Here is a 26,735-nt window from a genome sequence, read left to right on the forward strand (position 1 = left end):
ACCTGAGGGAACCAGGACAAGGGGAAATTTGCCTGTGGAGTAGCTGTGCAGTGGATTTTTCTCTGCAAATGGCATTTATTTCCATGTGGTAGGGTGGAAATTTCTCAGCCCCCCCCCCCAAGAGAGAGAGAGAGAGAGAGACCAGCAAAGTCAGGCATTGTCAGCATCTACTGCTGCGAAGCCTCTGAGCTCAGAGAAGAAAACGGGGAGAAGGAGAGGCGGCTGGTCTGACCTGAGAGCGTTCAGAGGCTATTTTTAAACAGGCTTGAAAGTTACCGTGGAAAAGGGAAGGCCGGGTGCATTGCCATAGAATCAAAGAATTGTAGCGTTGGAAAGGATCCTGAGAGCCATCTAGTCCAATCCACTGCATTGCAGAAATCTTTTGCTCACTGTGGGGCTCGAACCCACGGCCGTGAGATTAGGAGTCTCTGTTGGTTAGAGCATGTAGCTGGTGTTAATGCGAAGGTTGCAGGTTCAATCCCCGTAGGGAACAGCTGCATTGCAGGGGGTGGGCTAGATGATCCTCAGTGTCCCTCTCACAACTCTACAATTCTATGATTCTATCCCAGCTTTGCACTGGAGGCTACACCAGGAGCAAGCTTGTAAGAAGACCCCTGTGGCAGGATCAGGCCAGTGTCCTGTTCTCAAAGTGGCCAACCAGTTGCCCCCATGAGAAGCCTGCAAAGAGGACCTGGGTGCAACAGCATCAACTCTGGGTTTACTTTTTATTGGGGGGGTGAGCAACCGCACCCCCAAAACCATATGCAGTCCCTTTCGTGTATGTGACAAGGAAGAGAGGTGCAAGAAAGGGGGTGTGCCAGAAACCCATGCACAGCATACATTTATCCCCCCCAAAAGGAACCATGGGAACTGTAGTTTTCTAAAGGTGCTGGGAGCTAAGGTGCCATGGGGGCATGTGCTACAGCTCCCGGAATTCTCGGGTTGGGATGAAAACATGCTTTGAATGTGTGGTGTGTACGCAGCCAGGCAGAGAAAGGGGACCCTGCGGCCCTTGGCTGCATCCACTCTGGCCAAGCGGCCCCCAGCAGCAAAAGCTTCACCTCTGTGGCCCTGCATGCTCCGACCGGTTCCCCCTTTGCGCTGTGATGCCTCCTCTCTCCCTTATCAGCCTGTCCCCCCTCCCATTCCCATCTCCTCACTGTCCTTTGTCCTGCTCCTTTTATATCTAAAAAGAGATCCATTCATTTCTCTTTGCTATGCTCCCAGCATCCTTGCGCTCTCTCTCTCTCTCTCTTTGCAAACAATCAAGCGCCAATCTTGCACGCTTCAAGAGTCCCGAGGAGCCGGCATGCGGAGGAGAATGCTCTCTCGCATGCACGCACGCGTGCGCACGCCCCTCTGCCCCAGGACACGCACACCCGCTCACATGCGGAGACGCTCCTTTCTCCCCGCCAGGCCTTGCTGGTGGCCGGCTGGTTTCTAAGTGCCTCTTCAAAGCCCTCCGCAGCCGTGCGTGAAGCGCTCTCCCATGGCCTCCAGGCAACCAGAGGCTGCTGGCATGCTCCAAAGAACGTCCTGAGCTGGGCATGTCAAGACTGCAAAGCTGCAGTCCCAGCGGCTGCTTCGAGTCACGTCCACCTGCTTAACTGGTCCTGCTCTCTCCTCTGTCAGGGGCCACTTGGGAGGCAGACATCCTTAACTACAAACCTCAAAATATGGGATCGCCTCGAAACTGGTGCCAAAGCTTTGCAGCTGTTTTGCGGCGAAAACCCCACATTTGTGGGGTCCTGCAAAACATGGGGGCTAATGACTGCACCAGATTCGACAGGATCCCAGATTTTGGAGTTCGTAGTTAATGACGCTTTGGAGGCAGATCAGAGGGAGTGCGACCGCTGAGTCGGGGGGGGGGGCGCTGCAACTGTGACATAGTAGGCACGCAGAATGGGAGGTTGGGGCACGAGGAATTTTGGACTTGACGAAATCTGAAAGTCCAAAGCCTGCTCCTGGTCACTTTCAGATTGTTGCTCTTTTGCAGGGTAATATGTTGATTGAATATTGACAAATTCAGATGGTATAATAATAATAATAATAATAATAATAATAATAATAATAATAATTGTTATTGCTATTGTTATTGTTGTTGTTGCTGCTGCTGCTGCTGCTGTTGTTATTATCCAAGCCACTTTCGGTGGCTTCCAAGATCTATGAAAACATAATAAAGCATAAAGTACAGTGGTACCTCTGGTTACGAACTTAATTCGTTCCAGAGGTCCGTTCTTAACCTGAAACCATTCTTAACCTGAGGTCCCACTTTAACTAATGGGGCCTCCCGCTGCCGCTGCTGCGCAATTTCTGTTCTCATCCTGAGGTAAAGTTCTTAACCCGAGGTACTATATCTGGGTTAGCGGAGTCTGTAACCCGAAGTGTTTGTAACCCGAGGTACCACTGTATAAGGCATCTACCTATATGCCTATATTTTACATTGCAACTGTCATGGGGGGGGGGGGGAAATGGGGCGTCCCATTTTTAATTGCGAGAGCATGGCAGCCAATTGGGGTTCCATGCTCTCATGTGATTTTGGGATATGATCCTGGAAAAAAGTTTTCCCAGGTCTGCAATCTCACACAGATTCTGTGCTTAACAATATGGGAGGTGCAGGCCAGTCTTACACCAGTGTTTGCATATCCAGTCTGAACATTTCTGGGAAAGAAGCAGACCTCCCCCCCCCCCCAGTGTCCCTATTTTCCAGGGACAGCCTCGGATTTACAGAAGCCGTCCTGGTTTCTGATTTGATCCTGGAATCAGGGGTGAATGAAGGCTAACCGACACCTGGGGGGCGGGGCAAACCGCCGGCTTCGCACGCGTTGCACCACTATGTACGACACATGTGTGGCGTCGCTACATAGGGCGCATGCATGCGACACCGCACATGCGTTTTACGTAGCGGTTTGCTGCTGGCGCTGCTTGAACGCCGTAGGGACGGTGGTGGGATACTCTGCTTTTGCGGCTGCAGCCACAAACGGAGGATCCTCCGCATGTGGCACCCATCGCAACGTCACACCCAGGGGTGGCCGGGCGAGCTCCCACAGGGTGCCTTCTTGTCACCCCTCCAGACATGGCACCTGGGGCCCATCGCCCCCCCTGCAACACCACTGCCTGCAATGTCCCACTTTTTGTTAGGATTTCCCTGTTCTCATCAGAGAAATGTTGGAGTGTCATGCAACCCTCGAGTCAAGGAGATAAGTAACGAGACAACCTTTAGAAAACATCTGAAGGCAGCTGTGCATAGGGAAGTTTTTAAATGTGTAATGTTTTATTATGTTCTCTTATTATGTGCTCTACGTTGGGCTACCTTTGAAGGTGACCCGGAAACTACTACTAATTTAGAATGTGGCAGCTAGACTGATGACTGGGAGCTGCTGCCAAGACCTAAAGGATCTACGTTGGCCCCCAGTACATTTCTGAGTGCAATTCAAAGTGTTGATGCTGGCCTTTAAAGCCCTCAACGGCCTTGGCCCAGTATACCTAAAGGTGCGTCTCCATCCCCATCATTCTGCCCGGACACTGAGATCCAGCGCCCAGGGCCTTCTGGCGGTTCCCTCCCTGAGAGAAGTGAGGTTACAGGGCAGAGGGCCTTCTCGGTGGTGGCGCCTGCCCTGTGGAACGCCCTCCCACCAGATGTCAAAGAGAAAAACAACTACCAGACTTTTAGAAGATATCTGAAGGCAGCCCTGTTTAGGGAAGCTTTTAATATTTGATGAATTATTGTATTTTAATATTTTGCTGGAAGCTGCCCAGATGGGCAGGGTATAAATAATAATAATAATAATTACAGTGGTACCTCTTGATGCGAACGGGATCCATTCTGGAGCCCCGTTCGCATCCTGAGCAGAACGCAACCTGCGTCTGCGCGTGCCGTTATTCACGGTTTCTACGTGTGACGTCATTTTGAGCGTCTGCGCATGTGCGAGTGGCGAAACCCGGAAGTAACCCGTTCCATTACTTCTGGGTCGCTGCAGAATGCAACCTGAAAACGCTCAGCCTGAAGCGTATTTAACCCAAGGTATGACTGCATTATGTTTCTGTATACAGTATGTTGTAAGTCGCTCAGTGGCTGGGGCAACCCAGTCAGATGGGCAGGATATAACACTCCTCCTCCTACTACTACCCCCTCTAAATAGGATGTCCCTATTTTCATCAGAGAAATGTTGCAGGACATGGAGGAAGCCTTTTGTGCATTAGATCTGGAACCCCAAACCACCCCGGCTTCCTTCCTTCCTTTGGCCTTGCTTTGATGCCCAGGTGGGGTTGCCAACTGACCAGGCTACGCTGCTCCTCTTTGCCTCCCCCTCCTTTTTTGAAGAGCAGCCTGGCATAAAGAAATCAGCAAAGGGAGATCGTTTCTGGCAGTGGAGCAAGAGCCATTGTCTGCAGCCTGAACGGCTGGTTGGAAGCATCTGTAAGCAAGCCAAAGAACGAAAGAGAGAAAAAGGCAGCCTGCGGACTGGTGGTGGGCGGGGGACATGGCTTGCTGGAATGTGCGCCTGTCATGGAAGTCGGTGTGGGAGTCACACAGTCGGCAGATCAGTCCCTGCCGCTTGGGACCCCCAAACCCTGCCTCCAGGGGTGTGGTGCGCCAGGAGAGGGGGGCAAGTGTGGCGGGAAGAAGATCCCAGGATGATCAGAGAAACATCTAAGCATTTCAGGGTAGTATAGTTTAGTATCAAAATACATTTTTATTTATTTGCAGAATGTGGGTCAGAATCTTTTCAAAATAAGAGAGCATCTAGCGATACTGAGAACAAATATGAAAGATCAGAAAACAGCAAGGCTGTTTGTGTTGATGAGGAAATGAGTTTGTCTCAAATCAGACTCACTATATTATTATTATTATTATTATTATTACTGCTACTACTACTACTACTAAATACCACCCTTCATCAAAAGATCTCAGTGTGGTTCACAGAAGAAAATACAAGATAAACCACAAGAAAATAATTGAACCAAAACAGCAAGTCCATAATAACCCCCTTCCCACAGAAGGATATTAATCGCCCAAAGGCCTGGTTGGAGAGGAACATTTTTGCCTGGTGCCTAAAAATATAGGATGAAGGTGCCAGAGATGAACCTCTCTGGGCAGAGCTTTCCACAACCAGGGAGCCACTACCCAGAGATTACCCAACAGAAGCAAGCTCATGCCTCTGAGTTTGTATACCTACTTTTTATATATATTCTTTATTGAAAAATGAAAAGTACACAATTACAAGCACGGGTGGTGCTGTGGGTTAAACCACAGAGCCTAGGACTTGCCGATCAGAAGGTCGGCGGTTTGAATCCCTGCAATGACGGGGTGAGCTTCCGTTGCTCGGTCCCTGCTCCTGCCCACTTAGCAGTTCGAATGCACCTCAAAGTGCAAGTAGATAAATAGGTACCACTCCGGCGGGAAGGTAAACGGCGTTTCCGTGCACTGCTCTGGTTCGCCAGAAGCGGCTTAGTCCTGCTGGGCACATGACCCAGAAGCTGTACGCCGGCTCCCTCGGCCAGTAAAGTGAGATGAGCGCCGCAACCCCAGAGTCGGCCACGACTGGACCTGATGGTCAGGGGTCCCTTTACCTTTACCTTTACCTTTACAAGCACACAGAGTGAAATAATATACAAAGAAGTCAAAGAAGAAGAAGAAATACCATCCATTTATATATATATAATTGTTTTTATTGGAAGATTTTCATGGATCACAAAGGTGCATCTATCATCTCTGTTTTCAGTTCTAGAGCCCTGCCCACAGGTCAGTTATATTTGTTGTGCGACGCTGGTATCATATGCATTGTGAGGTTGTGAGGAAATGATTTGTGCCCTTTTGTAGCTGCCTTGTTTAATACCTTCTGGGTGTGATCATATTATAAAGTAGTAGCATTTGTGTTATAAACCCAGCACTGCTAGGAATGGTTTCTTTTTGTTTTTCAAGATGCTTCTTGTCAGCAACAACAAAAATCAGTGTGGGGCAAGCACATTTTTATTCTCAAAGTGTGGCCCAGAGAAACAAGTTTGAGAACCACTGGCATAAGTGGTGCAATTTTGGACCACAAGCCTGGGAGCTGCCTCAAAGCAAAGACCAGGTTATGACAATAAATTGTGTGATTTCTCTGGACAGATGCCTCTCCTTGCCAGGAACCTGCATCAAGAGCCAGGCTAGGGTGTTATGAGGGTGATTTAAGAATAGCTGCTGAAATTCAGAGCCCACACTCCTCAGATAGACTGCTCCTGCTCAGGGAGGTATTGTGAAGAAGAGTGAAGGGAACCATCCCAGCTGTGTAAGTGTGTGTTTCCTTCTTGGTAAATATTTCTTCATTCTGTTTTATAATATATTTAAAGCCAGAGAGAGCAGTTAGAACGGCGGGTGCAAATTAAAAGATGACATACGAAACTTTGAAAGAGGCCCGGAGAATGAGTGGGCTAAAATAAAAGCATAGGAGGAGCTCTGCTAGATCGGGCCAGCAGCCCAACTAGTACAGCATCTTCTTCTTACAGTGGCCAAATTGTTGCCTGTGGGAAACCAGCAAGTAGCATTTGAACACAAGCCCTCTCCCCTCTTGTGACTCCCAGCGACTGGTATTCAAAAGCCTCTGACTGTGGAGGCAAAGCAAAGCCATCTTGGCCAGTGGCCATCCATAGCTGTCTCCTCCTCCGTGGATTTGTGTTATCCTCTTCTGAAGCCATCTCCTGTGGGAGGGAGTTCCGCAGTTAACTATGTGCTGTGTGGAGAAGGACTTTGACCAGTTCAGAATCTTCCTTGGATGTCCACAAGTTCTCATGTTCGGAGGGAGAAAAACTTTTCCTCTGTCCCCTTTCTCCATGTCATGCATAATTTCATTAACTCCTACTCGGCTTTTCTGTAAACTACAATCACAAAGTCCAACTAAAAGATGCCGGCATTATCAAGTCTAGTTCCAGATGTGCCCGGCTTGTGACTAGGGTTGTCTTGAAAACGATGGTTCCATTGTACAGTCATACCTTGTGTTGCATCCGCTTCATGTTGTGTCTTTTCGCCTTACATCCCGCGGAAGTACCGGAACAGGTTACTTCCAGGTTTTGCTGCTCGCGGATGTGCAGAAGCGCCAAATTGCGCTCTGCACCTGCGCAGACGCAGCGCTTCGAGTTACCACTGTATCATCTTGAGTTGGTTTTTTTTTAATCTGTGGTTCTCTGCTCCTCTGATTCCCGAATGTGCTTTGCTGTGGTAGGCTGCAAGGGACCAGGTCTGCTGCCCACACCAAGCCTCTCAGCAGACTTTCAACTACTGTTGTTTTCTATTGTATTTTTATGTTGTGAACAGCCCTGAGATCTGCAGGTGAAGGGCTGCATGCAAATTCAATTAAGAACCATCATCATCATCACCTACCATTTTTTTTTAAAAAAATACATGCAGCAAAGGAAGCAGAGATGCAACATTTGTTTGTGTCGCTAACTCTTGATGCAGTCGCCTCTCTAGGTGTCAGGAAATCTAAATCTCCCTGAGACATGGGAGCCCAGTATACAGGGATTGCAAAGATTGATTCTCTCTGTGTCTGTCTCTCCCTCCTTCCCGCTTCTTCCTAAGTGGCCCAAAATCATTACAGATTAACAGCTCAGAAAACCTCTGGCCGGCTCTTGCTCAGCAATATTGCTTTCTGCCTCGGTCTCTTTCTCTCCTGTGTTTTGTGTGTCAATTAACAGCCGTCATTTTCCATCGCTAGGAAATGAATCGCCCGCCAGACCCCAGCCAAACTGGGAATTTCGCCCAGGGACAGAAAGGACTACCCTGATGGTTGATGACCGTTCTCAGACCCCTCTCCCAACCCCCACTTGTCACCTAACCATCTGCCTCCGTCAGAATTAACCAATGTCAACAATTAGGTAACAGCCTTGCCTTAATCTCCTCGCTCTGCTCCCCCGTGTCTCTGTGTTAACATTCGAACTAACAAAGGCCAAGACTTTGAAATCCCTCTTTTGATTTTGAGCTTTGAGCTGCCATGAATCGACCGTTGCTTGGTGGTGGGGGGGGGGCTTCAGTTTCCAAGGAATGGGTATAGCTGAATCATTAGAGCTGGGGAGATCAACCTTCCGATTCCTATCTCCCTATAGCCTTTGATTCGGAAGAATGGGGACTAGAAACTTAGCTTCGTTTTTAGGGAAAGGGACCAAAGGTGAGTGACAAGAAGGGAGCTGGTCTAATTTCTCTAGGAACGGAGAGTTCCCAAGCTGTCTGGGAGCAACCAAGAAGCCACCGTCCTGCAGAGAGGGGGGTGGTACCAAGAGAGGACCCTCTGCCCCGAGACCTCAGAGCCCAGGCAGGTTCATTGCAGGGAATGAGGTCTCTCAGATATAGCCTGGCACTAAGCAGGAGGGCACACGAGGTGGGCTGGGGGGGGGGAGCAATTGCTGGCTGCCAATCTCAGCCGCTCCTCAGCCCCCCCTTCTGCTCCCGCCCTCCTTTGCAGGGAGCAGCCGATCTTCAGCACCAGGGCACACATCTTCCAGATCGACCCGGCCACCAAGAGGAACTGGATCCCCACCAGCAAGCACGCGCTGACCGTCTCCTACTTCTACGATGCCACACGCAACGTCTACCGAATCATCAGTGTGGGAGGCACCAAGGTGAGAGAGGCGGCGAGAGCAGGAGAAAAGAAACCCCATTATAGGCATGCATTTTGGAAAAAGCTTCTTTTTTTTTTAAAGAGATAATCTATAGAAACAGAGCACAGCCATCATGGCTAGTAACCTTTGATAGCCCTCTCCTCCATGCAATCCTCTTTCGAAGCCAAGTTGTTGGCCGTCACTGTGGCAGGGAGTTCCTCTGTCCAACGCTGCGTTGCACGAAGAAGTGTTTTCTGTCCTCTGCCCTGAATCTCCCGTCCCTCAGCTTCCTGGGTGTCTGCAAATTCTAGTGTTCTGAGAAAGGGAGGAAAGCTTTGCTCTTGCCACTTTCTCGTGACCTGAGGCCGAAGGAGACCCATAAAAGGCTTGCCTTTCTCTGCTCCCCACAGGCCATCATCAACAGCACCATCACCCCCAACATGACGTTCACCAAGACCTCACAGAAATTCGGCCAGTGGGCCGACAGCAGGGCAAACACCGTCTATGGCCTGGGATTTGCCTCTGAGCAGCACCTCTCCCAGGTAAGACCTCAGGCACAGGACAAGGAAAGGAAGGAACAGGGTTTTATTAAACTTAACACACAGTGCAAAGCGATGCACCACCCTAATCTCTGAGCAGTGGGAAGCTCCAGGGGGTTCCAATTGCTCGACCAGGGCTCAGTGTCGGAAGGAAGCGTGGCAGAGACTGCGGTGTCCCGCACATGAGTACGACCTGAGCATTGTAAGGGGGGCTCCCAGCATTCGCACCCCAAGAGATCTTCCTTAGTCACAGCTTTGGGTCCAGCACAGAGCAAGCAGGTCTCTGTGTCTCCAGCGTCCAGCTAGCTCTCTCACAACTCTCTGGCTCTTGTTCTCCTAACTAGCAGCTTTGGAAACTTTGGGGAAATCTAATAAAAAATTTAAATTATAAAAAAGGAGTTAAAGGGTGCTGTTCAGCTAGCAAGGTAGAAGAGGGCAGGGCCTCTTTTTTGATCCATTTTACAAATATCCAAGATGGCGGCCGAACCCCTCAGTTTTGTTTTCCCTGCTTAGTTTGCAGAGAAGTTTCAGGAGGTGAAGGAAGCGGCTCGCCTGGCAAGGGAGAAGTCGCAGGATAAGACGGAGCTGACCAGCCCAGCCCTCAGTTTGACATCCCACCAGGTAAGCAGGCCAGGTGTCCTGTTCCTCCAAAAACCCTGCAGCAGGGGATGGGCCAGTTCACCAGGAATTGAACCGACTCATTGGGATTTAGATCAGGCAGGGGGAACCTCTGAAAACGAGGCCCAGCAGGGTCCTAATTTGGCCCATGAAATTGTTTTGAGCCTGCCCACCTCTCCCATACCTGTCGCCAGGTGTGGGGCAGGTGAAGAAGCAGGAGCATTGCAGTCCCCCCCCCCAGCTGCTCCATGGCAGCTCCTCCTGGGTAAAAGGGACAGGCAGGTGGATCTGGGGGGTGGAGGACGCCATGTTCCTCGGTCTGGGCACAGATGGATCAGCAGCCCGTGCGGAGGAGGGAGTGTGAACAGTCCCTTGGCCTGGAGAAGGAGGAGGAGGAGAGAAGGGAAGCTTCGCATTGAGCAGGGAGCGTTTGTTGAAAATAAAGCCACCATTTTAATACTTAGCAATGCTTCTGAAGTGCTAAGCGGCAGTTCTAGTTGAATTCTGAGCATCCAGTGGCATGGAGTTCCAAAGGAGGAGGAGCATAAAAAAGTTTATGGTGAGGAAGAGAGGAGGTTCTTCTAGGTTTGGATAGCAAGAGAACCACCTGGGATTTTTGGAAGGTTTGGGATTTCCCCGTGTGGCATGGGGACTTGACCCCTCAGAGGGTGTGTTTGTCCGTGCATGAGAGCCCACCTTCCTGGAATGCGAGAGGTGGCTCTTGAGGGCACCTGAAATTGGGCTCTGCTTCACCTGCCCCCTCCCCATGCTCTCCTGCCCCACAGATCCTCCCCAGCCCCATCATCAGCTCCAATGGACCTGGAGACGACAAGCTCTTCCGCAGCCAGAGCGCCGACATGGAGATGACGACGGAGAGGGAGCGGATCAAGAAGATGCTCTCCGAAGGGTGAGGGGGGTGTCGTAGGTGGGTTGGGGAAGGGGCACCTGAACTGTGGCTGTTTTATTCCTGTTCAAATCTCACTTACTCCCCAGCAGCTGGGATAGCTCAGTTGGCAAAGCGCAAGACTCTCAGGGTCGTGGGTTTGAGCTGCATCTTGGGCAGAATATTCCTGCCTTGCAGGGGGTTGGACTAGATGGCCCTCAGGGTCCCTTCCAACTCTGTGGCCGTTGGCATCCACCACTGACCCTCTCTGTCTCCTTCCCAGCTCTGTCTGCGAAGTCCAGTGGGAGGCAGAGTTCTTCACGCTGCAAGACAACAACAACAAGCTGGTGGCCGCATTGAACGAAGCCAATGCCAACGTGGAGCAGTGGAAGAAGCAGCTGGCGGCCTACCAGGAGGAGACGGAGACCCTGCGGCAACGGGTGAGGGGGCAACCTTGGGGGGGGGGCTTTGGTGTGGGAGCCTGGCTGGGGGGCTGACCGAGACGGCCGCCATCTTGGCAGCGCACTTCACCGCTGTCCTGATCTCAGGGTGCCATGACATTCTGCTCCAGGTGATAGTCTTGGAGGTACAAGGGAAGTTTCAAGGCAAGAGTTTTGCTTAATCTTCCATTATTCCGCTGCTTATATTTCAAATCCTGCCTGTGGCGACTTCATATATGGGGGATAATTGGATAGGTAATCCACCTGTGGTCTCCTTAGACACTTCGTCATTATGTCCTCTTAATTTGGCAGTCAGTTTTGACATTTCAGCAGAGTCCATCCATTTCATATGCTATTCCTGGCTGTTAACCAGAAGGTTCGTGGTTCGAGCCCACCCAGCGACGGCTCTGGGCAGGATTCCTGCATTGCAAAGGGTTGGACTAGATGACTCCTGGGTTCCCTTCCAACTCTACAGTTCTATGACACCAATAGGCACTGATTCTATGGGAGTAAGAGGGGCTGTGGTTTTGCTGTGAATAGTAGTAGTAGTAGTAGTAGTAGTAATAATAATAATAATTTTATTATTTATACCCCACCCAGATGGCTGGGTTAGGGTTAGGGTTAGCCACTCTGGGTGGCTTCCAACAGATATAAAAATATCATATAACATCAAACATTAAAAAGCTTCCCAATACAGGGCTGCTTTCAGATGTCTTCTAAAGGTTGTATAGTTTTTTATCTCCTTGACATCTGATGGGAGGGTGTTCCACAGGGCGGGTGCCACCACTGAGAAGGCCCTCTGCCTGGTTTCCTGCATCCTTGCAGGGAGGGAACCACCAGAAGGCACTCAGAGCTGGACCTCAGGGTCTGGGCTGAACAATGGGGGAGGAGACGCTCCTTCAGGTATACAGGGCTGAGGCCATTTAGGGCTTTAAAGGTCAGCACCAACACTTTGAATTGTGCTTGGAAACATAACTGGGAGCCGGTGAAGATCCTTTAGGACCAGTGCTATATGGTCTTCAGGGCGGAAGCCTCTGGACTTTGACCATGCAGCCTCTGTGGGCCCAGGAGATGCTGGCTGCACAGGGGTGGTAGGATAAGTACCTCTGTAATCCCTCACCCCCCCCCCAAAAAAAAGACAGCCTCCTCTGAGGTCAGGTGGTTCTGCAGCATCTCTGCATTTAGGGCGATTGGGTGCTAACAATGACCCCTAGAAGAGGGACAGGGCAGAACTGCCCACTCCCCAGCGGAGGCTGAGGAAAGGGAGGTGAGCAAGCCCGGATCAGCAACTCAGTCTCTTCACAAAGTAGTTTTGGAGGGTCTTCAAGAGACTCTCTCTTGTTTCATTTGTTGACAACATGGGGCTGAAAGATCATGATGGGGCAGCTTGTATTTCCTCTTCTAGTTTGAGGTTGACTTCTGTGGGATAACTCAGTTCTCAGAGCATGGGACTCTTAATCTCAGGGTTGTGGGTTCGAGACCCACGTTGGGCAAAATGCTCCTGCATTGCAGGGGGTAGGGCTAGATGACCCTCGTGGTCCCTTCCAATTCTGCCATTCTATGATTCTACTGGTGCATGGTCTGTGATCTTAATGTTGCTGATAAGTGTTGTTCTGACCAACCGGATCACGACCGGGGTGCAAAGGGTGCTCTCTAGCCTCACCTTGTGCCGTGGCGGCCGGACTGGAATGTGTCGTTGGTGCCGCCTGGGTTCTCTCCCCCCATATATATCATATAGGGCTTTTATCATTTTTAGCAGCCAGCAGGAGACTTGAGTTTGGGCATCTCCCTCTTTGAGCAACTCACCCCATCGCTCTGCACATAGAGCTCTGGCGGAATCCGCCCCCATTTCCCAGCCGAAGCTGACGCTTTGGGGATAGGTCCCCGCAGAGGATAGTTTAATCAGGATACGCCCCAGACACTCAGAGCTTGGGGGAATCGGCACCAGATCCGCCGCTCATCTCTGGGGAAGTATTTCCATGTGGCAAGAGAGAGAGAGAGAGGCATGCGTGTAATTCCTCTCTCAGAGGTCGCTCTGCACGTCCCTGGCTTCATTGCATGGCGAAAGACGCTCCTTGCTTGCTAATATTAGCTCCCGCCCAAGGTCGTCAGGTTGGGGGGGGAAGCGGCTGGGGAGGGAAAGCAGAAGAGAAAGAGAGAGGGAGGGAGGGAGAGAGAGAGAGCAGCCACCTCTTGTCAAGGCCCCCCCCCCCGCCACTTCAGTCTCTGCAGACAAAGGAGAGGCCACTGCCCCACCCTGACTGGTACAACTCTTTTTTGCCAGCGGGGGTGGAGGATGGGGACTAGGAAATACACCCTGCCCTCTGTCTCCTTCTCTCACCCTCCCACCCTTGCTTTTTGGCCATTATCAGCGCATGCATAGCTCCGTTGGTTAGAGCATGGTGTTGATAACGCCAGAGCTGCAGGTTTAATCCCCAAACCTTCTGCAGGCAAAGCAGGTGTCCTGCCACAGAACTTCGGCACGGTTCGTTGAAATAAGCCAAGGATCTAGCCCTCAAGCTTCTGGCTAAGGGGCTAATTGAACGAGGAGCCTTGTGCCGTCAGACCCAGTGACCCCCCCCCCAGCTCATTGCGCTCTGCATTCGTGGCAGCATCTCTGCCCGCTCTTCGACAGGGGGCCTTCCCTGCCCCACCTGGAGATGATGGAAACTAAACTCAGGACCTTATTTGTGGAAAGCATGGGCTCTGCCGCTGAGCTGCAGCCCCTCCTCATTTCTGGGGGGGAGGAAGGGAGTTTGTTCCCCACCCCTCTGATACACACACACACACATTCCTTCTCCCTCTTTCGAAATGTTAACCATAAAAAACCGAATTTTGTTAGGGCTGCCATATGTCTGGATTTTCCCAGACATTACTGGGGTTTCAAAGGTGGAATTGACATCCGAGGGGACTTTCCAAAAGTTTGCGCTTTGTCCTGGATCTTAGGCAAGTCAATCAAAAAATTGTGCGGGTTTTTTTTGTATGTGTGTTTTCGTAAGAAACAACTCAACAACTTTTAGGGTGTCCTGGTTTTTACTTGTTGAAATATGACAGCCCCAGTTTCTCCCGCAAGCGCCTCGAACAGGGAAAGGTGAGCTGTCAGCGTTTTAAATAAATCAACTTAAATGGAGACACTGGAGCTGAAATTCCTTTGCTGGTGGGGAGAGAAGTGGTGGATTCTGAAGGCAGTTCTCTGCACGGCGGCTTCACTTTCAGGAAATATCAAGGTGATCTCTCCTGCGTTAGTCATACTCTGAGCAGACTCGGTCGCCTGAATGACTCCAGCCCATCATTTCCAGTACATCGCTTGTAACGCCACTCTTTGACTGATGCGTGTTTTTAAAATTTCACTTCAGTATTTGGGGGGGGGGGGGTTAACATTTCCAGCGGATCTTACTGTGTTTATTATTTGTTTTTTGCATGCTGGAGGTTTCGGGAGTCGTGTTTCGAAACCCTGAAGCCTTCTGCAAGGCTAAAAACACAACTGTAATATGGAACGGAAACAAATTTGCGAGAAACAAATTCGGGAAAGCCCAAACACCCCTCGAAAAACAACAGGCCACACTAAAAGCCCTGCTCTGAGTTACTGCGGGGGGGCGGCATTTTGGGGCCCTGAAAGAGAAACCTCCATGCAGAACACAGCCACCTTCTGGGTATGTGGAATGTCAGAAGCGTCTGGCGGCTGGATCCGGCCAAAGGGGCCCAGCTAAGCCCAGCATCCTGTTCTCACAGTGGCCGGCCAACTGCCCCACAGGGAAGCCCCCAAAGAGGACATGAACCCCCAAACAGAACCCCATGGATCCTGGTCTCTTCTTCTGACCCTGCAAGATCGCCCTTGCCTTCTTCAGCTTGTCTCCATAGAAGCTAGAATCTTCCTTTCCGCAAACGTCTGAGGTTCCAGATTTGTCCCTGGGATCTCATTCTCTTCCACCCTCTCCCAAGGCTCCTTCCGCCAGACTCCCCCCCCCCGCCTTTCCAAAGCAGCAGCTGCAGGCTTGAAGAATCCACTTCTAAAAATGTAACCCTCCGTCCTGATGAATAATTGACATTCCCTCTCTCTCCAGCCGACCCCGTTCTGCAGGCAGCTTCCTTCGGAAGAGAGGCGGTGCCTGGATACCTCTCTGGTGGGTTGTTGTTGTTGTGGGGGTTTTGCAACGGTGCCTAGGGCTGCCGGCACAGGCTTGAGGATCCGGCCCTGTCGCTGGACGCTTTTGCATCAGCTGGCCTGGCTTTGCGAGGAAGGGCAGGAGGAGGAGGAGGAGGAGGGACACCCGAGGTCGCCTCCTTTGTGCTGGGAGAATGGGCGCATCGAAGCATGGCTTCCGTCTCAGGAAGATGGGCAGCTGTCTTGGAGCCAGGCCAACGGCCCCATCTAGCTCAGTATTGCTGCTCCAATGCGTACGCTCTCCTGATCGGCAAAAGGCCTTGTCTGTCGGAAGACGGCTTTGGTTGCGTAAGACCCCCCACAAATTGATCAAAGGCGATTGATGGCTGCTAGACATGATGGCTGAGCTCTGCCTGGTAATCTTTGGGGATATGGTGGTGCCCTGAGCGAGGCTGGAATTTAGCACCTATAAGTGGATCTTCTTGATATGGGTCTTCTCAATTGTGCGCCATTCACCTGCAGCAACGACCTTTTGGGATATGATCTATAATGAAATAAATAAACAAATTACAGTGATTTTTCCAAGAGGCCAGAATCCTTCTTCCTGGGGATCCTAGACAGCAAAATCCCAAGGAAGCCTCAGCTCCAGGGACAACGATTCTCTGTGCCCAGAAAAGGAAGGAGGAGAGAAACCCCCTCAACGGAAGAATGGCGGATGAAAACATTGGAATATGCAGAGATGGCAAAATGGACAGCACTGATAAAAGATACAAATTTAGAACCGTTTAAAGAAGACTGGAAACTTTATCTAGTCTATCTAAAAGTTATTTCCCATATGCAAAGTGTGGGGTTTGAAGTACAGAAAAAACCATCAGAACATATTAAGGAACATGTTAGAGAGGATGAAATTAGCTAAGACAGAAACTTAAAATGCAATAGATGTAATTTGAGTTAAAAACATTGATGTTGGGTGAGCGGGAAGTCACTAGTTTGGTTGAATTGGAATATAATTGTTGAGTAACAAATGTAACTTTCTATATGGAAAAAAGAATAAAATATTATTACAGAAGGGGGGGAACCACCAAACACCCCCAACAGCAACACGTTTTACAATTTACGGTGGGGCTGGTGACCTTCTGGATGTTGCTGAACTACATCTCCCAGCAAGCTCAGCGGTCATGGCTGATGGGAGTTGTAGTCCAATCACACCCAGAGGGCCAACACCCTGCTTATGCCTTACAGACAATCCCCCTACTAGTCCGTCAAAGAAGTTTTTGCCTAGCACAAAAAAGGATGATGGGGAAGGCATAACTGCTGAAAGGGTAAACAGGCAGGTGGATCTTTTCTCCACCATTTGTGAGGAAGTGAGGGGTTTGCGGGAAATGATGTATAACGAGATAAAAAAGATGTTTAAAGTGATTAAACACCCCCCCCCCACCGGAAGCCTTTTTCTTAGGAATTATAGGGACAGACATTCAAAAAAAGATGATTAGGTTCTTTATGTATGTAACACCAGCAGCTAGGATTCTCTCTGCACAAAAATGGAAGGAGGCAGAAGTTCCCACCAAAGAAGAATGAATAAGTAAGGTGACGAACTACAGAGTAAGAGACTCTGACAATGACAGTTTTCTTGGAAGAATGGACATCCTTTTCGGACTATTTAGGGAAATAGTAGAGTTTGGTGAACTCGCGAGCTGGATTAGAAATATGAGCAACGGAAGGAATTTGAGAGAACAGCATTGATGAGTTATTGGTATAAGACATTGAAGGCATTGTGCAGTGGGGGGGGGGGAGTAAAATGGGCCGGGAACTCTGGAAAAGACCAACTTATTATGTATTGAAGTACAGTGGTGCCTCGCAAGACGAAATTAATTTGTTCCGCGAGTCTCTTCGTCTAGCGGTTTTTTCGTCTTGCGAAGAAACCCTATTAGCGGCTTAGCGGATTAGCGCTATTAGGGGTTTAGCGGCTATTAGCAGCTATTAGCGGCTTAAGGGATTAGCGGATTAGCTGCTAAAAGGCTAATTTTCGTCTTGCAAAGCAAGCCCATAGGGAAATTCGTCCTGCGAAGCGCATCAAAAAACGGAAAACCCTTTCGTCTAGCGGGTTTTCCGTCTTGCGAGGCATTTGTCTTGCGGGGCACCACTGTATATATGTTGAACTTTTGAAAAGTGAATAGAAATTATTATTTTTAAAAAATATGTCGGGGAAGGTGCCAGGAGGGCCTGGCAGAATACTGTATGGAGGAGAGGTGGAGCCCCGTGTGTGGGGCACCCAGCCCTGCCCCACACCCCCTAAGCCAGGCTCCTGCCCTCCGGTGCGATGGAGGGCTCTGCGGCATCCGGCTCCCCACCCTGCTGGCGCCAGGCCTTGGGGAGCTGGGGTGCTGTCTCTCCCTTCGTCTCTTCTGCCCCTCAACCTGTTTGTTCTCTCCTCACCTTCCTCAGGTGGCTGAGCTGGAAGCCCAGAGAGGCCACGAATCCTCAGGGGAGGCCAAGGAGGAGTCCAGCCCAGCCCTGGAAGAACTGGAGCAGTTGGTGAAAGCCAGGGACGAGGTGAGGGGCCGCTGTCGCCCTCCTGGGGGCTCAGAGGCAAAGCTTACGATATCAGACGGTGGTTTTCTGCCGTGGCTTTTCCCATAAATTTTCATCAACACAAAGAAGCCTTGCTGTTTTCAGATCTCTCATATCTGTTCTTGGTACCTTACTCTCTCTCTCTTTTTTAACATAATTTTTATTGAGTTTTCCATATCTCATTACATTTTCATTACATAAATCCATAACTTGCTCAAACAAAGCATTGACCTCCTTCCCTCCCTTTTTCTGACTTCTGAACATCTTTTACAAATTCTTCGCATTTCGATAGCCGCTTTTTTACCTTATATCTTCTTTTGACATTCACCTCCTTATATGTAAATCAGCTCCTTATTTTCACATTACGAAACATTTCAACTCAAACCTGTTTACAATTTTCTTTCGTATAAAATATAAATTTGCTCCAGTCCTTTTGAAACAGTTTGTCACGCCGATTCCGGATCTTGGTACCTTACTCTCATTTTGAAAATATATCTTCCCACATTCTGCAAATAAAAATAAACAAATTTTGATGCTATGCTATATTACACAGAAATGTTTAAATGCTTCTTAGCTGTCCTGGAATCTTCCTGCCACACCAGGGTGGCAACAGGCTTCATCTTTTGAGAGCCACCGTGTCTCATGGTTGGATGAGACATCGGGACAGTCTCTCACAACCCTTTCGCACACTCCCTCTCGACTGGGCACAGGGCTGCTGCCCCTGTTGCCCCAACAGACCAACACCCCCCTCTCTTTCACCCCCCCCACGACAGATTAGCCGGAGTTCCCCCATCCCTCTTCTCCCTGCCAGCCCTGCTCCCTCCTCCATCGCTCTCCTTTCCACACCAGCAGCTGCCAGGAGCCCACACTCCACCTCTGCTCTTGCTGGGGCGCCAATTAAATTAACAGTTTAAAGCAGAGGTTTAATTACAGGGCAGGCGCCTGCTCTAGACGCAGATCCGCCTTTCCGAGAATGCTGCGCAAGGCAGAAACTCGTGCGCTGGTGAGAAGAGACTCTGTGCTCTCTACTCCATGCCCCCCCCCACGACTCATAGCTCTAAGAATTAGCATTTCTGTAGAGCAGGGAGTGGGCTAAGCTGCAGCCTCTTAGGATGGGGGGGGGGGGCTTTGTTGCAATTTGCTAGGTGCCTGAGGTGTCCCCCGGGCAGGGCTGTGGTTCAGCCCTGTGGACGTAAATGAAGGAGTGAGAGTTCCTCTGAGCATGTGCTGAGCCCCGGGATTTGACACTAGATTAATATTTTATTTGAAGAATTTGATTTATAAAAAACAGGGAGTGAGAAAGAAAGAATGAAAAAAGTGAACGACAAAGAAAAAACACTGTTAAAAAGCCAATGCAATTCTGGGCTGCATCAATAGGAATATAGCATCTAGATCAAGGGAAGTAATAGTGCCACTGTATTCTGCTCTGGTCAGACCTCACCTGGAGTACTGTGTCCAGTTCTGGGCACCACAGTTCAAGAAGGACACTGACAAACTGGAACGTGTCCAGAGGAGGGCAACCAAAATGGTCAAAGGCCTGGAAACGATGCCTTATGAGGAACGGCTAAGGGAGCTGGGCATGTTTAGCCTGGAGAAGAGGAGGTTAAGGGGTGATATGATAGCCATGTTCAAATATATAAAAGGATGTCACATAGAGGAGGGAGAAAGGTTGTTTTCTGCTGCTCCAGAGAAGCGGACACGGAGCGATGGATCCAAACTACAAGAAAGAAGATTCCACCTAAACATTAGGAAGAACTTCCTGACAGTAAGAGCTGTTCGACAGTGGCATTTGCTGCCAAGGAGTGTGGTGGAGTCTCCTTCTTTGGAGGTCTTTAAGCAGAGGCTTGACAACCATATGTCAGGAGTGCTCTGATGGTGTTTCCTGCTTGGCAGGGGGTTGGACTCGATGGCCCTTGGGGTCTCTTCCAACTCTATGATTCTATGATTCTACATTACCATACATTAATATACAGATGTGTATATTCTTATTATGCCAATACATCAAACTCATGAGTAGGCATTGGGGAGAAATTGAGGTTCTCCGTCAAAAAAGGGGGGGAAAGTTCCTGTACCTCTTTTTCTAGAAAAAAAAGCACTGGCGTCAAGTATTCCTAAAAAGGCATGGTCAGAATAACACACAATGGGGGTTGTATTAGGGAAAATAGGTTATTGCATGCAGAAATGTGACTATCCAGAGTGCATTAATTACCTCTGTGCTCCTGGCATCGGCCCTCTGAGTTGGCTCATTGCTGCCTGGGGCGGTTGGGAGTTGTAGTCTAAGCCACCCAGAGGGCGCCAGGTTGGCGATTGGGCTCGTTTAGCCTCTCAGCCATTGCATTCTGCAAGGGGGTGGAAAGCTGGTCAGAATGTATCCCTTTTCATTTTAATACAGTCATACCTCGGGTTACAGAGGCTTCAGGTTGCATTTTTGGGGGTTATGGACCGCCGAAACCCAGAAGTACCGGAACGGGTTACTTCCAGGTTTCAGCGGTCGCGCATGCGCAGAAGCACTAAATCGCGCTTTGCGCAGAAGCGCCGAATCGCAACCCGCATGTGCTCAGACGCGCCGCTGTGGATTGCGAACGTGCGTCCTGCACGGATCATGTTCGCAACCCGAGTGTCCACTGTAATTTTGAAAGCTGCAACCAAACCATGTTTTGCAAAACAAATAATGGGGTTGGTGGGAGGGCTGTCTGACCAAGGCTGTGGACACATATCCTCCAACATCTCCCCGATGAAAAGAAGGATGTCCTATTCAACAACAACACCCTGCCCATGTGACTAGGTGCACCAGCCACTCTAGGCAGCTTCCAACATATATAAAAGCACAAGAAAACATGAAACGTTAAAAAAAATAATCCCTTTGGCTGTCTTCTAAAGGTGTATACTTACTTATCTCCTTGGCTTGGGGGTTGCATAGCAGTCCAATATTTCTCCACCAAAAAGAGGGACATTCTAAGGAAAAGCGGGATGCTCCAGTATCAAATCAGAAACTGGGACAGCTTTTGTAAATCTGGGACTGTCCCTGGAAAATAGGGAGACTGGCAGGGCCTCCAAACATATCCCATGTAAAGCTTGTGACTCCCCTTGCCCAGAGAATCCTGGGAACTGTAGTTTGCTCATGGTGCTTGGGGTGTAGCTTTGTTAGCAGTAAACTACAGTTCCCAGGATTGTGGGGGGAGCCGTGCTCTTTAAAGGTATAGTTCTCTTTTTTGTTTCGTAGAATCGTAGCATCGCAGACTAGGAAGGGCCAAAAGGAACGTTCTTTCATTCCTGTTTGTGTGTTTTTTTAAACAACCCAGGAACTACGGCAGCTAAAGGGGCAGAAAGGAGGAAGCTGGGAGACGGATGAAGAGTGTGAGGACACCCGCCAGAAGGTGCAGGTAATGGGGGCAGGAGGGGGGGGGATTAGGGGCAGCTGCAATGGTGACTCGGCCAAATCCCCTTGAGCAGAGGCACCAGCTTTTCCCCAACACCATTTGCTCCCGATTAAAAACATTGGTTTGCCACCCCCCAAGTGACTTAGGCCTGCCTGCCAAGTCCTGTAACAACAATTGTTTTATTATTTGTACCCCACCTTCCTGACTGGGTTGCCCCAGCCGCTCTGGGTGGCTTCCAAGACACATAAAAACATAATGAAACATCAAAACATTAAAAACTCCCCTATACAGGGCTGCCTTCAGATGTCTTCTAAAGCTTGTATACTTCTTTATCTCCTTGACATCTGATGGGAGGGCGTTCCACAGGGCAAGTGCCAGCACCAAGAAGGCCCTCTGCCTGGTTCCCTGAAACCTCATTTTTCACAGGGAGGGAACCCCCAGAAGATCCTCGGAGCTGGGCCTCCGTGTCTGGGCTGGATGATTGGGGGTGGAGACGCTCCTTCAGGTATACAGGGCCAAGTCTATTTAGGGCTTTGAATTGTGCTTGGAAAAGTAAAGGTAAAGGTAAAGGGACCCCTGATTGTTAAGTCCAGTCGTGGACGACTCTGGGGTTGCAGTGCTCATCTCGCTTTACTGGCCAAGGGAGCCAGCGTTTGTCCACAGACAGCTTCCAGGTCATGTGGCCAGCATGACTAAGCCACCTCTGGCAAACCAGAGCAGTGCACGGAAACGACGTTTACCTTCCTGCCGGAGCGGTACCTATTTATCTACTTGCACTTTGAGGTGCTTTCGAACTGCTAGGTGGGCAGGAGCAGGGACCGAGCAACGGGAGCTCACCCCGTCGCGGGGATTCAAACCGTCGACCTTCTGATAGGCAATCCCTAGGCTCAGTGGTTTAGACGACAGCGCCACCCTCGCCCCTAGCTTGGAAAAGTACTGAGAGCCAATGTAGGTCTTTCAGGACAGGTGTTATGTGGTCCCGGTGGCCGCTCCCAGCCACCAGTCTAGCTGCCGCATTCTGGATAAGTTGTAGTTTCTGAGTCACCTTCAAAGGTAGCCCCACATAGAGCGCATTGCAGTAGTCCAAGCGGGAGATAACTAGAGCATGCACCACTCTGGCGAGACAGTCCGCGGGCAGATGGGTCTCAGCCTGCGTACCAGGCGGAGCTGGTAGACAGCTGCCCTGGACACAGAATTGACCTGTGCCTCCATGGTCCAAAATCACCCCCAGGCTGCGGACCTGGTGTTTCACACTGACCCCATTCAGGACTACACCCGCCCACCCCCTGTCACCCTGAAATAGCACTTCTGTCTTGTCAGGATTCAGCCTCAATCCATTTCAGCCATCCATCTTCCAACCACCTCCAGGCACTCACACAAGACCCCCTGCAAAAGAAACATGGATTGAACATTTCTGGGGAACTGAGAGACGGTCTGTGTGCAACCCAGGTGCTCTTCCCTGGGGGGCGATGGTCCTGGGGCGGCCAGCAGGAGGGTCCCTCCTGACCACAGGGACCCTGAGGTCATTCTCCTCTCCCCCTTTTTCTCGCCAGGACTTGGAGAGGCGCAACACAGACTTGGAGAGGCGCCTTCGCTTGGCTGAGCAGTCTCTGTCGGAGACGCTTTCTGAGCGGGAGAAGATGTACCACGAAGTGGCCAAGGTGGCGGAAATCATGGACATGAAGATCTTTGAGCTGAGCGAGCTGCGGCAGGACTTGGCCAAGCTGGTGGAGAGCAATTGAGCCTGGCCAGAGGTGGGGGGGTGGGGAGGCTGCCCCGATGCTCCTCCTCCTCCTGGCGGAAGCGGACAGGCGACGTGGCTCTGAAGTGGGTAGCTGGTGGGGCACATTTTTGGTCCTCCAGAAATGCTCCTCCAAGAGGATGCTGGACATCATAGAATCGTAGAGTTGGAAGGGAGCCTGAGGATCATCTAGTCCAACCCCCTGCAATGCAGGAATATGCATCTGTCCCATAAGGGGATCGAACCTGCAACCTTGGTGTTCTCAGCACCAGGCTCTCACCAGCTGAGCTATCCTGGCTGACACCTTCAGGCTTCTTTTTCCTGGCCTTAGTTCCCTTTCGGATGCTTCCATTTCTACAGACCCAGTTATCCTTTTTCTAGCCAAGTTAGGACGGTGGTCCCCCCCCCTTCCCTGATCCAGTAGGTTTTTGATAGAGAACTCTTCTCCCCCCCCCCCGCCAGTCTTACCAGAACCAGCGGCTGATTCAAAAACCTTTCTTGTAATCCTCCTAGCTGAGTCTTTTTAACAAGCTTGCTTTTTATAGATTATCAGAGACTTCCCCCTCAACCCCCCCCAGAGGGAACCTTGACTCTCTTCCTGGAAGTAAATGGGGCTATTTTCTTCTCTCCGCCCCCCACTCTCCCCCCAACAACACCCTCCTTCCATTGTACGTTTGGTTTCCTTTTCAAAGCGAGCAGTGACTTTGTCTTAGTGGGGTAATGCGAATGTGGGAATGAATATTCAGCTTGGGAAAGCTGGCAGGGCAAACTCGGGTGTGTGCAGGGGGGGGAGTGGGGGGTGCTAATGTCAGAGGGGAAAAGGCTATTTCCAGGGGGCCGGTGGGAGAGGGGCAGCAAGCCAAGCCAGCTGCCAATCTGGCTGGTTGCCCAGTTCTGCAAATATTGTGCGAAACCAAGAACCCGACCCTCTCCTGGCTTGAGAAGGAAGTGCAGCTCGCTCAAGGCGAGAAGTCAGGCAGGGGGTGTGACCCATTGGCAGGAACGTAGGTCCTCGCCTGCTTTGCTAGCCCAAAGGTGATGGGACCTCTGGCCCATGAACCGAGAATATTATTATTCTTATTATTTGCAGTGCTTTTCTTCTAGAAAAAAAGGTGCCGGTACTCACTATGAAGTTCCTACACTAAGTGCCACATTTTTAACCAGTGCTTTTCTGCTAAGAAAACAAGTGCCGGTACTGTGTACCCAGGAGTACCCCATGGCAGGGGGAAGAGCACTGATTATTGGTTAAATTTGTATGCCGCCCTATATACCCGCAGGTTTCAGGGTGGCTCACAAGATAAAAACACAAGATAAAAACACAAAATGCATTTTAAAAACCCCAGTAGTCCCTGCTCCCCAACACATTTTAAAAGGGCATTGGGTGTCAATCAGCCAAGGACCTGGTTGAAGATGAATGTTTTCACCTGGCACCTAAAGGTGTATAATGAAGGTGCCAGGCAAACCTCCTTGCGGAGAGCATCCCACAAACAGGGGGCCACTGCAGAAAAGGCCCTCTTCTTGTGTTTCCACCCTCCGGGCCTCTTGAGGAGGCACAGGGAGAGGGGCCTCAGAGAATGATTGCAGGGTCCGGTACGTTCATAAGGCCCACAGTGCTACAATGTGGTTCCCCAACCTGTGCCCACCTGCTGCACAGCTGGCGATGGCAGTGCCAGCCCGCTCCACTGCAATTTTCAATTTGCATGTCTCCATTAGGTTTGAACCACACCCAGACTTCAGAGGCGCTTGCTGTACCTGCCAATCCACAGTTACGGCAAGCGCTTTTGAAGGCGCTCTCTCTGCACCAGTCAGCTGATGGGTTGTTCCAGGTGTGATCTACAAAAGAGAAGAATGTTTGAGCCGTTTGCCTCGCATTTGAGCTGCGGCTGGAAGGAAGGAACAAATCAGCCCAAGCCCTCTCTTTCTGCCGGGCCCTTCCTTGCCATTGGGCAGAGTGAGGGAGCAGCCACAGGCAGTGGGCACAGCTGGGTGTGTGCTGAGCTGCCCTTGCCTTGCACCTGCTAAGCTAGGGGGCTGCCCCATTACCTGCGCTCAAAGAGTCAACTGTGTGTCCAGTCAGGTTGAACACATGGAATTTGGAGGGAAGGGGGCTAATACTGGTCTAGCGCATCCAAGACGTACAAAATTAATGTGCCCAGGGTTAGTCAAAGCTCAGCGCCAGTTTTGCTTCTCCTATTTTATTTTAGTGGTTAAAAAGGAGAGGAAAAGTTGGAACAATGGCCTGGGAATTTGCCATGCAGCTGCCTTCACCAGGCACACACCCCCTGTGAAATTTGGCGAATTTGAAAACTCCACTCTCATTTAAGGTACTAGTCCTCCTGACTTTGAAGAACCCAAGAAGAGACCATGCTTCTGGGAGGCTCAGATACAGGCCCTTGAGGCTTGCTTGTTTTCTCTGAGCATCCAGGTACGCTGCCTCTAAGACTGGAAGCTCCATTTGTCTTGCCATACCTGCTGTACAGCGACTGGGCTATTTCCCACAAACCTGCACTTTTCTTGAAGTTCTAAACCTCCCCCCCCCCCGAAACAAAACGAAAACATGGCCCTGATTGGTTTTGCAAATCTGATTATTTGTTGCATGAAGACGAAAGCTTGGACGGATTTGGGGAATGCCCAGTGAAAGCTCTAGAAACAGGTGATGCTGAAGGGGAGGACGGGTGGGTGGGGGTTGAGCTGGAATTATTTAGAGTGGGGCTACAACCCCTCCGTATTTAGCCAAAGCAGATTATTGTTCTGTCTCTCTGAGACTAAGTAGACGAGTTTTAGCCTGGTGACGAATTCAGAATGTCCCCGTGTCGCAGAAAGAATGTATTCAAGCAAACCTGTGGATTGTCGGCTGTGTATAAGTGACCTGATGATTGTCAGGTTTTACTGGAGGTGTTCAATAAGACAAAGCAATGGTGGAACTACGACCCTGGGTGTTTCTCTCCCCCTGCCTTCCTCTTTCCCTCCTCTTTAATTGGGAACTTAATTGTGAACGGGGGCTCGGCAGCGTCAGCCAAATCCACCAGGCTGCTCTTGATCTCGTGGCCACCCACGTCTGGGCTGCTCAGCACACATGTTGACCAGGTTCCAGCCGGAATCCGTTTCAAAGCTCAATTGCGAAATAGATCTTTCTGGGTGCTTTCTTTTTCTGCCATGGAGCGAGAGGGCAATCTCCCAGGTTGTGCCTTCACGGCTGGAGGCATCCATGCTTCTGAGTCCCAGTTGCCGGGAAACGGAGGAGCTAAATAAACCCTGATGGATGGATGTCCATCCAACTTCTGTCTGAAAACCTCCAGTGAAGGAGAGTCCACCAACTTCTGAGGTCATGGAATCGTAGACTTGGAAGGGACCCCGAGGATCATCTAGTCCAACCCCCTGCAATGCAGGAATCTCAGCTAAAGCATCCCTCACAGATGGCCGCCCAACCTCTGCTTAAAAACCTCCAAGGAAGGAGAGTCCATCACCTCTTGTGGGAGTCTGTTCCATTGTCAAACAGCTCTCAGTGTCAGAAAGTTCTTCCTGATGTTTAGTCAGAATTTCCTTTCTTGTAACTTGAAGCTATGGGTTCGAGTCCTACCCTCCAGAGCAGAAGAAAACAAGCTGGCTCCTTCTTCCATGTGACACCCCTTAAGATATTTGAAGATGGCTCTTCTGTCTCCTCTCAGTCTCCTCTTTTTCAGGTTAAACATACCCAGCTCCTTCAACCGTTCCTCACAAAGCTTAGTTTCCAGACCCTTGATCATCTCATTTCCTGCCCTCTGCACACGTTCTAGCTTAGGGGGTTCTGCGGCACAAGCTGAATCCTTCCACTGGTGGGCGGTAAGGAAATTTTACCGTCAAGAAAGACTCATTAGTGGGCGGTAGGTATAAAAAGGTTGACT

The 26,735-nt window shown here is 50.3% G+C and overlaps 1 protein-coding gene across 4 annotated transcripts in view; it reads left to right on the forward strand.

Moving 5' to 3' along the window:
- HOMER3 (homer scaffold protein 3) overlaps positions 1–25,775 on the forward strand; it is a 39,149-nt gene extending 13,374 nt beyond the window's left edge. Inside the window, exons 1-10 of one of the 4 annotated variants that reach the window (XM_083421814.1) lie at positions 7,026–7,125; positions 7,675–7,854; positions 8,439–8,595; positions 8,985–9,116; positions 9,627–9,734; positions 10,517–10,638; positions 10,898–11,054; positions 17,605–17,712; positions 21,033–21,113; positions 22,664–25,775. In XM_083421814.1, the coding sequence (XP_083277940.1) occupies positions 7,841–7,854; positions 8,439–8,595; positions 8,985–9,116; positions 9,627–9,734; positions 10,517–10,638; positions 10,898–11,054; positions 17,605–17,712; positions 21,033–21,113; positions 22,664–22,852 (1,068 nt within the window). In that variant the 5' untranslated portion in view covers positions 7,026–7,125; positions 7,675–7,840 and the 3' untranslated portion in view covers positions 22,853–25,775. Of the gene's footprint in view, positions 1–7,025; positions 7,126–7,674; positions 7,855–8,438; positions 8,596–8,984; positions 9,117–9,626; positions 9,735–10,516; positions 10,639–10,897; positions 11,055–17,604; positions 17,713–21,032; positions 21,114–22,663 lie in introns of those variants that run through there. The other 3 variants (XM_083421813.1, XM_083421815.1, XM_083421816.1) reach the window with 3 other exon arrangements.
- The last annotated feature ends 960 nt before the right edge of the window (positions 25,776–26,735 follow it).

Source organism: Podarcis tiliguerta, assembly GCF_965153285.1.
Source record: "Podarcis tiliguerta genome assembly, chromosome: 18".
Lineage (NCBI taxonomy): Eukaryota > Metazoa > Chordata > Lepidosauria > Squamata > Lacertidae > Podarcis > Podarcis tiliguerta.